The following is a 14,146-nucleotide window of genomic DNA, read 5'->3' as shown; positions in this document are numbered from 1 at the left end:
AACAGCTGTTAGCATGGACGTTAAAAAAAGAATAAATGTAATTTTGTATTAGGAAAATAAATAACGTACGAACCCTCCTTCTGTGAGGTCAATACATCTAGTGTTGAATTTCTTTTTAGGAGAAAAGGTTCACAAATGACAATCGGGAATCCTTGTGTTGTGTGTTATTTTTAATTATGTTGTATGCTTTTACTTGTTTTTGATATTATTTATCTCACTTTCAGTCAGTGTTTTCTTGTAGATAATATTCAGATTTGATCAAGTGTTAATTTCATATTCATGTTATCACTCCACCACATAAAAAAATGTCTATATATGGAAATGCAGGAACAACAATGTGAATTTTAGAACTTTACATCGCTTAATTCAAATTAATTTATTGTGTTAATTTGATGGAATTAATGTGTACATAATCATACAAATGCAGTATGTGCTATTTACTTAATAATATTGAAACCATGTTTTGGCAAAAACATGTTTTGACTAAAGTCTATTGTTTATGAAAAATCTTGAACAATTATTGATCGGGACATTTTCATTTTACGTGATTCATTGCTTCACATATGTCTCTGTAATGTCAGTAGTTGGCAAAAATTTCATGGTAGCAAACAAAAAAAAAATGGTTTGGAGGCAAGTGTTATAAAGTAAATCACAAGAGTTACAAGTATGTATTGTTCTTTTTTTTCCTGCAAACAATTCACAAGACCCAGAAGTTCATGTCATGGTATGCCTTCTTAATGAACCAAACGATTGTCATAACACCCTTGGGGTTCTGGGGACACAGTTAGAATGGCTCCGGAGCGAGAAAAAAAAAAGTGAACGGGCAAATGGATATATATAATCAACATGCAGTTACTATGCAAATAGAAATAAATTAACATTATAAAGAGAATGTTATTTATTTCACGTGGCTCTCCTTCTATGCAATGGTCCTTAAACATATTTGATTTTTTTTAAATCACTTCACTTGTGCTAGTTGGAAGCCATTACAACAGCATCCAAGCAGCTTTTAAAATATATTCACATTTTTGCTCATTTAATACTGACAAAATATTGACAACACCAAATTGTTAGCCGTTATATCTTCAATAGGGTGAAATTGGAATCAAAATAGGACAAACACAGTAAAACAATGAGCAGCAATTATTCATGTCTTTCTATTCTTGAGATTTTTTTCTTCTTTTGCACGCATGCAACTTCCCTTTGTCGCATGCTGTTTGTTGGTTTGGAGTTTATTTATTTTTCATCACACTAATTATTCTGTCTTTATCAAAGAAATCATACATAAACACAAATAAAAATGCTCAAAAGTGGCAGTCATTCCCCTTTGAATGATATTAGAGCAGAGTGATCCCCACCTGCCACAATGGTTTGTGCATAACCTTTAGCAACAGTTAAAGACCACAAACCCCTCTTGAGTTTGAAAGTGCCAATAATGGTGAACTACAGCCTCCTCGTGGACATTCTCTTGTCTTATATGAGGCTAAAATAGGGCCATCATTGTATTCTTTCTTTCTTTTTATTTATTTTATTTTATTTTTGTTCTCCACAGGAGGTTACAACAGCAGGGTGTCCACACACACTTAAAAAAAAAAAAACTCCTCCAACTGACATGAAAATGTACCCTGGCCACTCAGGTCTAATTGACATAAATGGCACATGAAATTGGGCTGGATGAAAAGTGTTGGTAGCTAATTTATCACTGAAGAGAAGCACTGAATGTCTGTTTAAAGCACCGGTTTCCATTGTGTAAGTCAAGGGAGGGGGTCACAACTGACAGATTTCCGATAGTCTTCCGATTGTGTGTATTCTCTATGACAAAGTACATGTGATTCCTTAAATGTATTCTTGAAATTGAAGTAAGGCTTCAAGGCTTCTTGGAAGAGCATTAAAAAAAATCCATCATTTGAATATATCTGTACAATTGTAAAGAAATGTGTACAATAAAGTACTTAGGTTGAACTGCTTTACAGCCATACATATATTAGTGCTTAAAAGAGTCACCTGTTGCATTTTTTTGTACGTGCTTCTCATTCATGCCAATGCTATGAAAGTGACCGAGTCTGTTTACATCAACACGCAGGCCTCATTCAAATAAATTCCCATTTGGTTTATGTATAGGCTGTGGCGTTAAACAGCTTGTGTGGGGTCTTACAGGTCACATGAATAAAAGTAGCGTTCAGCCTAATTAGTGCATCTTTTTTTTCTCTCTCCAAACTAAAGAGCTGGGGGGGGGGGGGGCGCTTTCTTGCTCTATGCATGGTCACCAGCTCTAATTGCACCTAATTAAAATATCCTAGTCGTGTTTTCAAACTTGGCCAGGTGTGCTTTCAATGGGAACATTGCTGTTCTTGAAACTGTGGTTTTAAACTGGTATCGGCAGAAGAATCACTTTTCACAGGTGGTGGGACAAGAAGGAGCTGGAAACCGCTCAATGTGATTGAGTAACTGTGTGTGAGTATGAGTGTGAGTGTGCAGGCGTGTTAGAGAAGGGGGAAGGACACCGAAATTTAACACTTCTACAAAATATCAATGAGTAATGTTGGAGCCATATTACAGTGTTCTTTGTTTTTCCTTTTCTGCGTGTGATTCCAGGGTTTGACCGCATGGTGGCGCATGGCCCCCCCAGGAAATAATTAAATCAAGTTGTGTGTGTGAACCTTGAAGGCAAACAGTTTTTTAAGCGTGATCGATGGTTGTTTTTGTACATGGAAAGGATCGTGTTGAGCTTTTGACATCAATGGAAAAGGATTGGACTTTAAGGAAATTAAATTGTTTTTTTTTGGTGCAACAACACGCGTCCGAAGAGTCCTCACCGGTTTCACCCCTCAACAAATATAGCGTCTTTCTATTGGAAAGACTCTATAAGTAATATTACCAATATATAATCTAGGGGTGTCAGGCGATTCATTTTTTTTATCGTAATTAATCGCATGACTTCAATTGTTAACTCACGATTAATCACAAATTTTATATCTGTTCTAAATGTACAATAAAACGTACAATAAAATAGTTTTCATACTCTTGTTAACATAAAAGTGGGAAAAATGTTAAACTAATAGAAATATGGCTGCATCTTTTATTCATTGATACAGCAATTTCATAATAATTCATAAAACTGAGTTAAAATTAAAAGGATGTACTGTAAAACGAGTGTGATATTGATTTGTGTTGAGGTCAATATTCTGCCACTAGATGGCATAATTGCATTTGTAAGATGGTGACAGCTCGGTGCATTTATTTGTTCATATTAACATGAAGTAACTTGTGTTCTTTGGGTGAGTAGCACCAAACATGTACGGTTTGAATTATGGCCAAAAATGTTCAATCTTGGCTTTTGCAAAAGCGCACTTAAAATCGCTCACCCGTTGGAAAATGTGTTATGGTCTGATGAAACCAAGGTCGAATATCGTGTAGGGGTGGAGGGGGGTATTGAGAGACAGTGAGAGAGAGAGCGAGAGAGAGAGAGAGAGAGAGAGAGAGAGAGAGAGAGAGAGAGAATAATCCATTAGAAAAAGTATTTTGTTCCAAAAATGATGTTTTGATAAGAGATTCAACGCATGAGCATGAGTTGCGTGTCAGACTGAGGATATGAGACTGTATCCTGTCTCATATTGGAGTAATGCGCCAGAGCTATGAAATGTATTTTTATCTAATGTCCTAAAATCAACACCAAGACTGACTGCATAACCAGTGAAGAGTGGCCTAATCAGGATAGATATGATCTTTTCTTATAGTCTTTGGTAATAGACAAGGCTAGGAGATGGCTTTTGCCTTAAAGCTAAATTCAGCGTGTTACAATAATCTATCCTTGATTGGATAAAAGCAAAGACAGCCTTCTCAAGATCGGACTGAAAATGAAAAGCCTGCTTTTAGGGATGCATCTAGTGTAAGTTAATGACTGTGTGTTATAGATGTCATTTATGTATTGAACAATGGCGCTCTTCGAAAAGAACACATTTTGCGGTGGACGCCTATACAGTACGTGTGCAAATATATGATTACGTTTGCCTCACAATCAAGAGGTTCTTGGTTTGAATCTGGGCTCAGGCCCTTCTGTGAGGAGATTGTGTGTTCGTTCCATGCTTGCCAGAGCATCTTCGCTTTTTCTGGCTTCCTCCCACATTAAAAAAACAAATTAATTCATTGAAGATCCTAAACTGTCAATGTGTGAATGTGTGTAAGTGTCTGTATATAACAGTATGAGCTTTGGCAACAAGTGTACACTACCTTTTGTGCAGCTGATGTATGTTTTATTCCCGGTCAGTGCCAATGGGTGAGAAGAAAAAAAGGTGGCGTGCCAAACAATTGATGTAATGTCACAATAACAACGACTGCCGACAAGTGTACCTCACTTCTTAAATTCTGACTTTAAAGTGAGAATTCTGACTTTAATCTGATTTTAATTCTGACTTTAATTCTGATTTTAATTCTGACTTTAATTGTGATTTTAATTCTGACTTTAATTCTCACTTTAATTCTGACTTTAATTCTCACTTTGTGCTATGAATTGTGGGCAGAAGTCAGAAAGTCAGAATTCTGAGAATAACGTCAGAATTCTCACTTTAAAGTCAGAATGCTGAGAATAAAGTTAGAATCCTGCCAAACTTTTTTTTCTTCTCTTCACTGGCCCCAATCCTCTTCCGTAAATAATAATAATAATAATAATAATAATAATAATAATAATAATAATAATAATAATAATAATAATAATTTATAGGGGCCTTTCAAGACACTCAAGGTCACCTTACACGAACAACATAATATATATATTTTTTTTTTAAAGGATGGAAATTCCACAGTGACCCCAAGGCAAAACATTTTGAATATCAGTGTTGCAAGACTCCCATTGCACTGTGGGACCATCTGAAGGTCATCTGTAAGGTCACAGAATCCACAAAATGGATGAATGCCCTGGTTGTCAAAAACCCAAATAAGCTCAATTTTGAGTGTTCTCGCACCAGAAGACGTCACCACGAAACTTGTGGGAGCTCAATACTTCAGTGTTTTTGGCGTGAAATCAGTCTATGAGCTGATCAAACTAAGCATTGAACCATCACTGTTCATTACATTCAACAACACGTCGTTTGGCCTGCTGCCAAGTCTAAAAGAAAGCAAGTGGGAGGAGCTTAGGAGAGCTTTGGGATGATCACACACATGATTCATCTGCCAGGTCACATGGGGAGCTCCTTAAAAGAAAAAGATTGCACTTAACACTCAGTATGGTCAACAATCGGTCGAAATTTTTTTTAAAATGCGGCAAAATGCTGAAAAATGGCACTGGGTACCTATGGGTCAAAAACACAGTCAAAACATAAAAAAAAAAAAAGTGAAAGATGAATTTCTTTTGTGACTATTATTTTTTTCATAAAGCCATTAAAGAACATAATACCGAATCTAATAAGAAATGCAGCATAAGAACACTTGAGCAATACAGGCAGCTTGTAGCTTTGTCTGAATCAAATGAGCAAATAGCTATAAAACATTGTCTTCATCATTAGTGGTGAATTGTATGTTGAATACAAAACTGAGAAGACAGAGTCTAGACCTAATCTATGATGGCAGATTTATCTCACTGAAACAGTTTTTGGCATATGCAACTAGTGAGAAGAGTATTGTACACAAAAGGATCAATTTGGATTTTAATTAAACTACACTTCTAGCATTGCTGCATTAATCTTCTGTCTTCGTTCTAAGTAGTATTTATGCATGCTTTCCATCATTGTAAAATTCTGCATTCTCTTTTCACTTCTCCTCTATTAGGATCGCCATCTGTCGCTACTGAGATGAATTTTTCATTGGAATGTGAAGCAGTGCCTGTCTTGCGATTAACACCTTGTGTCAGCAGAGGCCACCGTTTCCAAAAGAAAAAGTTACTTTTGTCGTCACAGCGCTACTGACAACAATCTATCTATCTATCTATCTATCTATCTATCTATCTATCTATCTATCTATCTATCTATCTATCTATCTATCTATCTATCTATCTATCTATCTATCTATCTATCTATCTATCTATCTATCTATCTATCTATCTATCTATCTATCTATCTATCCCTAACCCTTTTTGAAAATGTTTTCTTTTTAATGAGCAGACTGCAAGAAAATTAAATTAATTATACCTAGCTTTAAAGCACAAGTGTAAACATAAACAGAAGAGTCACTTTTGTTAAAGTCTCATTTTTCAAATGCTGCTGCAATAATTTCTGTCTCAACAATAGGGCTGGGAATTGAAAATATTTTTTATGATTTCTATTCCATTTTCAATTCTACTTAATTATTTGATTTTTTTTAAATCGGTTCTCTTATCAATACTTTTTTTGTTTAACAAAAGAAAAATAAACAGCTTAGCATCAACTTTGTTTTATGTCTTAATTGTCTTAAATGTTTAAATGTAACATGACCTTACAAACTCCACAATGAAGTTGTAAGAGGTTCACGCCACATAATAGGTGTGATATGGCCGTTCCCCAGAATTAAAAAAAGAAAAGAAAATGGAAATAAAAAAGTAAATATTCTAATATAGAAATTTACCAAAATTTACAAAATACAACCTTGATTATTCTGCATAATAATTGTCCAGTGACATTTTACTACTGCCTGGCCCTGTGCAAATACAGTCTTGACAACCTTTGAGCCAGGCACTCTTTTTTTCGACATGGTCACCAAATAAAATAAAAAAGAGAAGACATTCCCTCACTGAGTGGTAAACGCTTGTGAGGCTGTGCGCAAGTAGCGAGTGTTGATTTTTTTTCGCAATTCTTGGCACATTTTGCAACATTTAATAAACTTACCGAAGAGACGTTTTCATCCGTTGCCGTGATTGGTCAAAACAAACGTAAACAAGATGCTGAATCGTCCAATCAGCTCAAAGTATTGTACAGAATGTCCCGCCTTTCCCAAGCAAATCACCGCGGAGCAGTCCCAGATTGATATTGTGGAGAACTCTCTTGAGTGAATCACAATTATCAATCTGGCTATTTCCAGGTTAACGGTGTGCCTATTCCTGTATTAACAATCAATAAAAGGATAGCCGGATAGACTTTTGTATTCCATCCTTTCTGCTGAGCATCTGCTGCCAGGTCTGTCTAGCGCAGTTTCTTGCTCTCATAGGCCTCTTGTGTTGCATTCTCCCATGGGACAGTGAGCACTATGATGAGCACACTTCAGTGAAGATGACCAGAGTACCATGTCTGGCCTTAAGGGGGTAGCTACAGGTAATCTCAGGTGGGAAAATTAGCTGTTGGCCAATATCGACATGTAGCTTCCAATCTTCGGCCATGGCTGGTTTTCCAGTAAAGGGATGGTTGTGCTTTTTCTGTCCTTCTCGGATGAATGTTGGTGCCATGATGGAATTAGTCTTTCTCAGGGGCAGTTAGTTGATGGTATTTTTCTTGCTCTCAATAGCTGCTGCCAGACTCTTGAGGACCTGGTTCAACCAAGGTTGAGGAGCATGCAGCTGTTAAAGACAGTGCTGCAATTTAACCCTGGAGAACCCACGGGGTCAAATTTGGCCCCTATAAATTCTACTACTCAAATAACAAAGACCTTCTTTTTCTTTTCTTTTTTTTTTTTACAAATTTAACTTCAAAAGTCCAGAGTGCCACTTCTGACCCCTGCATGGGGCCATCTAGTGGATGAATATTGCACTTACATGAGCCAGAGTGGTGGTGACAAGATGGCTAAAATGCAACAAATAAAACAAAAAATATATATTGTTCAATGTAGCTGTGTATTTGATTGATTATTTTCTTAAATTCTAAATAGTTTACTGACAGTTTTTGTTATTCAGATTTTTCGAAATGATACCCCTAAATCCCAAATGGTCAAATTTCGCCCTAATCCTAAATTAGGGAATAAATTGAAAAAAACATTGAAAAAATATATATTTTGGTGTTCTTGGTGAACTTATAGCAGTCATTTAATGTATAATTCATAATTTTCCAAAGAAGAAAAGGGTTCTTGGGTTCTCCAGGGTTAAACAAGGTCATAGACTCATTTTCACCCATTGTATGTAATGGATAAAACAGACAAAATAAAATGGATTTCGACACCATTGGACCTTTAGTGGCAATGTACAATGTTCCAAATCAAACATTTCTTTTTTTGTTTCAACAATATCATCAACAGTATTTTATCAACCTGGATAATGGTTGGATGGACTGACGGTAGAATTGCTGAGTAAAACAAATTCCACATTTCATACCGTATGCATGCTACATATCACTGTGCAAAAAAAAAAAGTACAGTAGAGACTCAAGTATGGCTCAGTCGGATCAACACATGCATATGCATATATCTGGACGACAGCAAAGCATCATGCAGGATGTCCTGCGCCAAACTGCAGCAGAGTGATCAGCGCCTAACTGTATTCCAGGCCAGGACAGCCGAGAATGTGATGGGCGGGGCGTTGAGAGCAGCCGCAGCAATGTGGGGTCCCAACATCCTCTGTGCTCGTTGCCTCCCTCCCTCCCCTCCACTTCTCTCACTTCAGAGACCTCCTTGCCTCTCCCTTTCTCCATGTGCTTTTTTTCCCCCCCGAACACCGGACGCTGCAAAGGGAAGTGAAGTTGCAAGCTCCTAGTCAAAGGGACTCTCCCCACCCTCGTTATTATTATCATTATTATTTATTTTTTTTTTTTTTTTTACCTCTGGTCGGGTTCTATAACAAAAACAGGACGATTGCTTGGTGTAGCTGCATCGGGGAGAAGGCACGGGAGGAGGCGAAACTAGGAGGTTCGATGACGACTAAAAAAGAAGACAACGTTATAACAGGTAGGCTAATTTCACGCACTTCGGTCATCGTTCATCGCAAGTACAAATCATGTTTCGTTGTGGCGGTCAAAGTGCTCAACGATTATTTCCCCTTCGACATAACCTACATTTGGCGTGTGAAAGTGTTTTCGAGCGAACCGAAAGGTCGTTTCGGCCATTGCCTTGAAGGAAACCGCAATGTGTGTGTCTGGACGTCGCCAACCATCACTGCAGACAACATGGCGACATTAAAACTTAAATCATGCTTCTACAGTTAACTTTGCCGTTTTGTGTCGTTTGTGACAGTTTACTGTTAACATTTGGCCATTCATAACGGTACTGAGCTGGATCACGGCCCATCCCACCAGAGTTGAGGCACTGCAGCAAAAAAAAAAAAAAAAAAAAAGTCTGCACCATGTCCTCAGGTAGCGCAGTGTCTCCTCTTGCTCAGGCCTGGCTGCGGTGGATTCTGAGCAGTTTATTTATAAAACAACACCTTTAGTAAGTCAGGTTAAACCACATTTAAAAACAAACACGACATTCTAATAAAAAAGCAAGTGTACACTACATTATTAAATGGGTGGGTTACTGTGTATCTATCCCATAACGTTATCTTGTTTTAGACTGATTTGTGCTACTCTTATTTTTCTTCGTTTGGTACTTAGTCTACCCTGAGATTGGCTGGCGACCAGTTCATGGTGTACTCCATCTCTACCCCATTGTTAGCTAGGATAGGCACCAGCCCACCTGACCCTAGAGAGGATACAGAAAATGGATGGATTGCACTGACTGTAACTTACGTTTAGTAGCTACTAGCTAGGTGTCACCAGTTGTTAAATTGCTAACTTCCAACGCTGCCAAAAGCGATCTGGACCTTTCTCTTCATCTTGGAAAGTTTACCTCTCTACTTTCTCTACTTTCTCCGGTGCCAATCCCACCTGCCACTCGGACCTGGACTGGAATCTTCCATCATGCTACTGTTAGCTGTGTAGCTGATACTAGCTAGTCCTATCATGCTAACATGGCATAGGCTACGCTTGAATTACTTTCATGAGTTATTGTTCAGCTTCCTTTAATTTATTGAAATATGTTTTAAGAATCCAAACATTCATTAATGTTCTTTGTTATATTTTGGGTTTAAAGTTCAAGGGGGTGGGGCAGTGGGCAAACTCAGTCCTCAAGGGCAGGAGTCCTGCAGGTTTTAGATGTTTCCCCTCTCCAACACAGCTGATTCATATGATCAGCAAGCTGTGTATAAGCCTGATAACAATCCTGTTTATTGGAATCAGCTATGTTGGAGGAGGGCCCTCGAGGATCGAGTTTTCCCATCAATGGTTTGAACCCTAAATACAACAAAGAACATAAATCACATCAACTTTTAGAGCCATTGTTTAAATTCAAATAGTCCAAAACCGCAGATTTCAGCATCACAGCAGCAGTAATTACTCTGATTTCTCTAGTCCTTAATGAAAATAGACTATAGATTATTTTATGTGTTTAATCAAAATAAGACATTTACAAACATCTGCTCTGCTTTTACTTAAAATGAATGCCAAAGCCAGTAACTGATTAACTTTGAAAAGGTTGGTGAGTAGAGCATCAGTCTCTCTCATGTGATATTGCTTAATTGTTGTTTATTATTTATACCAAATTAACAACAACCATTGGTTAATAAACAATTTTCAGGATTTTTTTTTTGTTGCTATACACTTTAATGCAAAATAAGAAGAAAAAAAATTCTGAATAGTTTGTGGAATAATCGAATAATCTATACTAAAATATTCAATAGTTGCCAGCTCCCAGATTATATTTCTTGCTATAGTTAATTTAGATTTCACTCATGCAGTGTACCAGCCCTAATCTCGCCCAAGACAATGGCAAGAATAGCTTTTGTTAACAACTAGTGGACTGAATTTTAAATGAATAACAAACAGCATTTAAACTAGAGGTGCCCCACACAAATTTTTCCACATCCTATATCAGTGTTTCCCACACCATGTTAATACTTGGGCGGGCCACCCAAGTAGATTTCAAGAAAATTTATTAAAAATATATACAAAAACAAACGTGTTGCGACCAGATATACTGCATGTAACATTAGTTCGGCGTCACTCACTTGTGGATCATGTGGAGACGCAAGTAGCAGGAACACGTTACGTTTCAGGCTGCAAGTGTTGGGAACGTTTATTTTCTAGCAAACTAGTTCATAGTTAGCTATAGAGCTATAGTTCAGTTCATAGTTTATCATTGATTTTTAATTTTTTTTATTTTACTAAGTTCATCGGTCCAAAAATGAGACCGACACTGACGATATATGAGTGCAAAGGGTCAGTTTTCTTAATACCTCTTTATAGCTTGGTTGCATGAATGAATTTAGTGTGGCAACTGCTGGTGACCTGATGTCCTGCAGTGATGAGAGCTGATTATCAAGACTGTGTGAAAATCTACGTTGGGTTGAAGAAAACAATGTCAGAAGGGAGCAGATGTTACTACCCAGCCTGCAACTGTAGTGACGGGTACCAACACAGAACATGAAACGGTGTGCAGGAAAATTCAAGTTCCATTTTGGGATTTTTTATATTTTTTTTAAATAATGTGACCTGAATTAAGTATTACCCCCCCAGCCATTCAAAAGTGTTCTCCACCCCATATACAGAATATAACATACAGTATATAACAGACTTTCTGTTGCGCCAGACAGTGTTGTGATTTTGGACTACTTCTCGGTGGCAGGTGATGTGCCCGAGTTCCCCACACTGATGGGGAACCCGAGCACATCGCCAGCCACTGTTTGTTTTTTGAGGATTTTTGAGGGCCCGGAGGCAATGAAAGAGTTAACACAGTGTCATGGCTGCAGTTGTTGTCAGGCTGTTTCCTTGCTCCGTTTGTCCGGGCTTAAGGCCAAGTTTCTCCAAGTGAAGCAATGCGAGGGAGGGTATTGGGGGGGATTGCCTCTTTTTCTGTATGGCATGCATAAAGGGACATCAGATGGCGAAAAGAAACAGCAGATTCCCTGTCCAAACTCATTTTACTGCAGCCCGTCTGATGTACAATGAACATGCTTCTTTGAAGGCTTTGTGTGTGTGTGTTTGTCATCATCTTTGTCAAAATCATCTTAATCTCGTCAGATCTTATTTTAAACACTAGCAAAACTAACTGGACTCATTGTAACTTGTTGCAGAGTTCATGAATGCACTGCATATTAATGATGTCATTAAATGCTTTTGTTAGCAGGATTAGCAACCAAGAGAGCAATAAGCTGCTTGTGTGAACAGTTGCGCACATACTCACTGTATGGTTGTCATAGTGTCCAGGAAGGAGCTGTAACTTTGCAAACAGCTGGCAAATAGGTTACTGTGCACATCCTCGAAGAGTGTCCGTCACTCAAAAATAAGCATCATGTCCCAATCAGTATTTTATTTTTTTTATTAATGAAAAAAAGTCTTGTGTGCGCTGACAGCACTGATCCGCATATATACAGATCAGCGGCTGACAGTCCGTGCTTGTGAAGTGACGTCACGAGACGAGTAGTATTTGGCTCACTACTGCCGCCTAGAGGCTTGGCATGCATCTCATTGTAGGCCCAATTTGTGAAAGTGGCGTCGCCAGGTGGAGGCGTACTCTTGATTGGATAGGATTTGGGGAACTGTTGCCACCTTAAGGTCTGGAATTGTTATGAACGTCCTTTGAAAGAGGCTAATTATTTGTCCTCTTTTGCGTGTTCCAAAAACTTGAAGACAGATTACTTGTAAGAAAAAACACCTTGCAAGGATGATTTATTAAACAGAGAATTCTCCGGTCACGGTAACAATTTACATCACGTAAAAGGTGGAATTAAAGAGTGCCCATGTGCCCCCTCCCTTGGGAAAGGGGGCATTTTATAGTATCGAGTTTTGAAAGTAAAACGCCTCTTCTCCTCCCACTCTGAATGAGTAGAACAGATTGGTTCTCACACAATATGTTACATAATATTATTTTCGTACACAGACTGCACCTGTGTTCATTCTTTTTAGACAAAATATACTCCCAGGGTACTTTTCCCAAAACAGAATCTCACAAACAAATTGAACTGGATTTTAGAGTGGCCGTGAGCGATGATGCGAACAGAGTCAGTGGTGTGTGTGCTATTTCGAAGCAGAATATGTTCTCACGAACAGAATGTGTTTTCGCACAGAACACTGAGAAGGAACTTCTAGACCAAACAATGTGTACCAGCTTAGGTTAAGGTCAAATTATACTGAGTTCAACACTATTTTACCTACTTCACATCTATAAAACATTTCAACATGGGTAATATATGAAATAAAGAATTAAAAATGTTAATAATGTCTAACACCTTCAAAACGCATTCATGCGGTAAGTTGTGGATGTTTTCTTTTCTGGTGTGGACACTATTTTTTTCTACACCCAGATGAGGGAAATATCCGTTTTTTACAACTGAGATTCTCCAGTCATGTGTGTAGTAGGCTTGAGCAACCGCTTCCTCCTGTTGTTAAGAGTTCCTCTGAGCGGTTGCTTCTGTTTAAAAAAAAAAAAAAAAAAAGTACAAATAAAATGAAAATCCCAAAAAGTACAAACATAATGAAAATCAAACTCAAAACGACACAAATCTGGGTTCCTACCCAATTGTGGAGAAGTATGTAATTTGATTTAATACATTTAACAGGTCTAGAATAATTTTACACGTCGTCAGCATTTAACCTGACGTAAATAGAGCCAATCTTGTTGATTTTTGACATAACTCATAGATGCAAATTGGGTAGATGTAAATTCTCTCAAAGAGTAAGAATGACACATCTGTTTACTCAAATGTCTTAAATCCTTGTTTGAAACTAGAATAACATAAGATTCTAATTCAAGATACAGAGAGAACATTCAAATTCGATGATAAATAAGTATTCTGTCGTCAGTGTGTGTCTGAACACAAATTGACAAAAAAAAAAAGCATTCACATACACATACAGAAAGCAATGCAGCCATGAGGAACATTCCAAAATGAAGAGCATAGGACTGTTGGAAATAATAAATCAATAAAATTGCATGCAGCTGATATTTGAATGGTAATTAAAATATAAGTCAGTGCTTCTGATAGTGCTTAGGCCTGCAAAAAAAAAGTCTTACTGGCCCTGACCGTTCACCACTGGTCCAGCTACACTGTATTACCATGAAAAAGTTTTTTTTTTTTAATGGAATCCATGTAATATAGTTTGACTTATCACCTTCAAGTAAGAATAAAAGCGATTAACGTAGTTCTCTAGTCATGATGTTGCTTTTATGATTCATTTTGGGGAACACAAACTGGAGGTGGTAAAGGTGATTTTGGGAGTTGCCTGCCATTGCTTGAAGAAAACAAATTGTGGCTAGATAGGGTGTAGCCACAGGTGGTCTGTAA

General features: G+C 37.7%; 1 protein-coding gene across 4 annotated transcripts in view; it reads left to right on the top strand.

Annotated features, from left to right (window-relative positions):
- Positions 1-8,404: 8,404 nt before the first annotated feature.
- hspa12a (heat shock protein 12A) overlaps positions 8,405-14,146 on the top strand; it is a 30,678-nt gene continuing 24,936 nt past the window's right edge. The window contains exon 1 of one of the 4 annotated variants that reach the window (XM_077582185.1): positions 8,405-8,775. In XM_077582185.1, coding sequence (XP_077438311.1) covers positions 8,742-8,775 — 34 coding nt within the window. In that variant the 5' untranslated portion in view covers positions 8,405-8,741. The remainder of the gene's footprint in view (positions 8,776-14,146) is intronic. The other 3 variants (XM_077582186.1, XM_077582184.1, XM_077582183.1) reach the window with 3 other exon arrangements.

This window comes from Vanacampus margaritifer, chromosome 12, assembly GCF_051991255.1.
Source record: "Vanacampus margaritifer isolate UIUO_Vmar chromosome 12, RoL_Vmar_1.0, whole genome shotgun sequence".
Classification (NCBI taxonomy): Eukaryota; Metazoa; Chordata; class Actinopteri; order Syngnathiformes; family Syngnathidae; genus Vanacampus; species Vanacampus margaritifer.
Note: the sequence above shows the minus strand (reverse complement) of the source record. Positions and strands in the feature narration are given on the sequence as shown.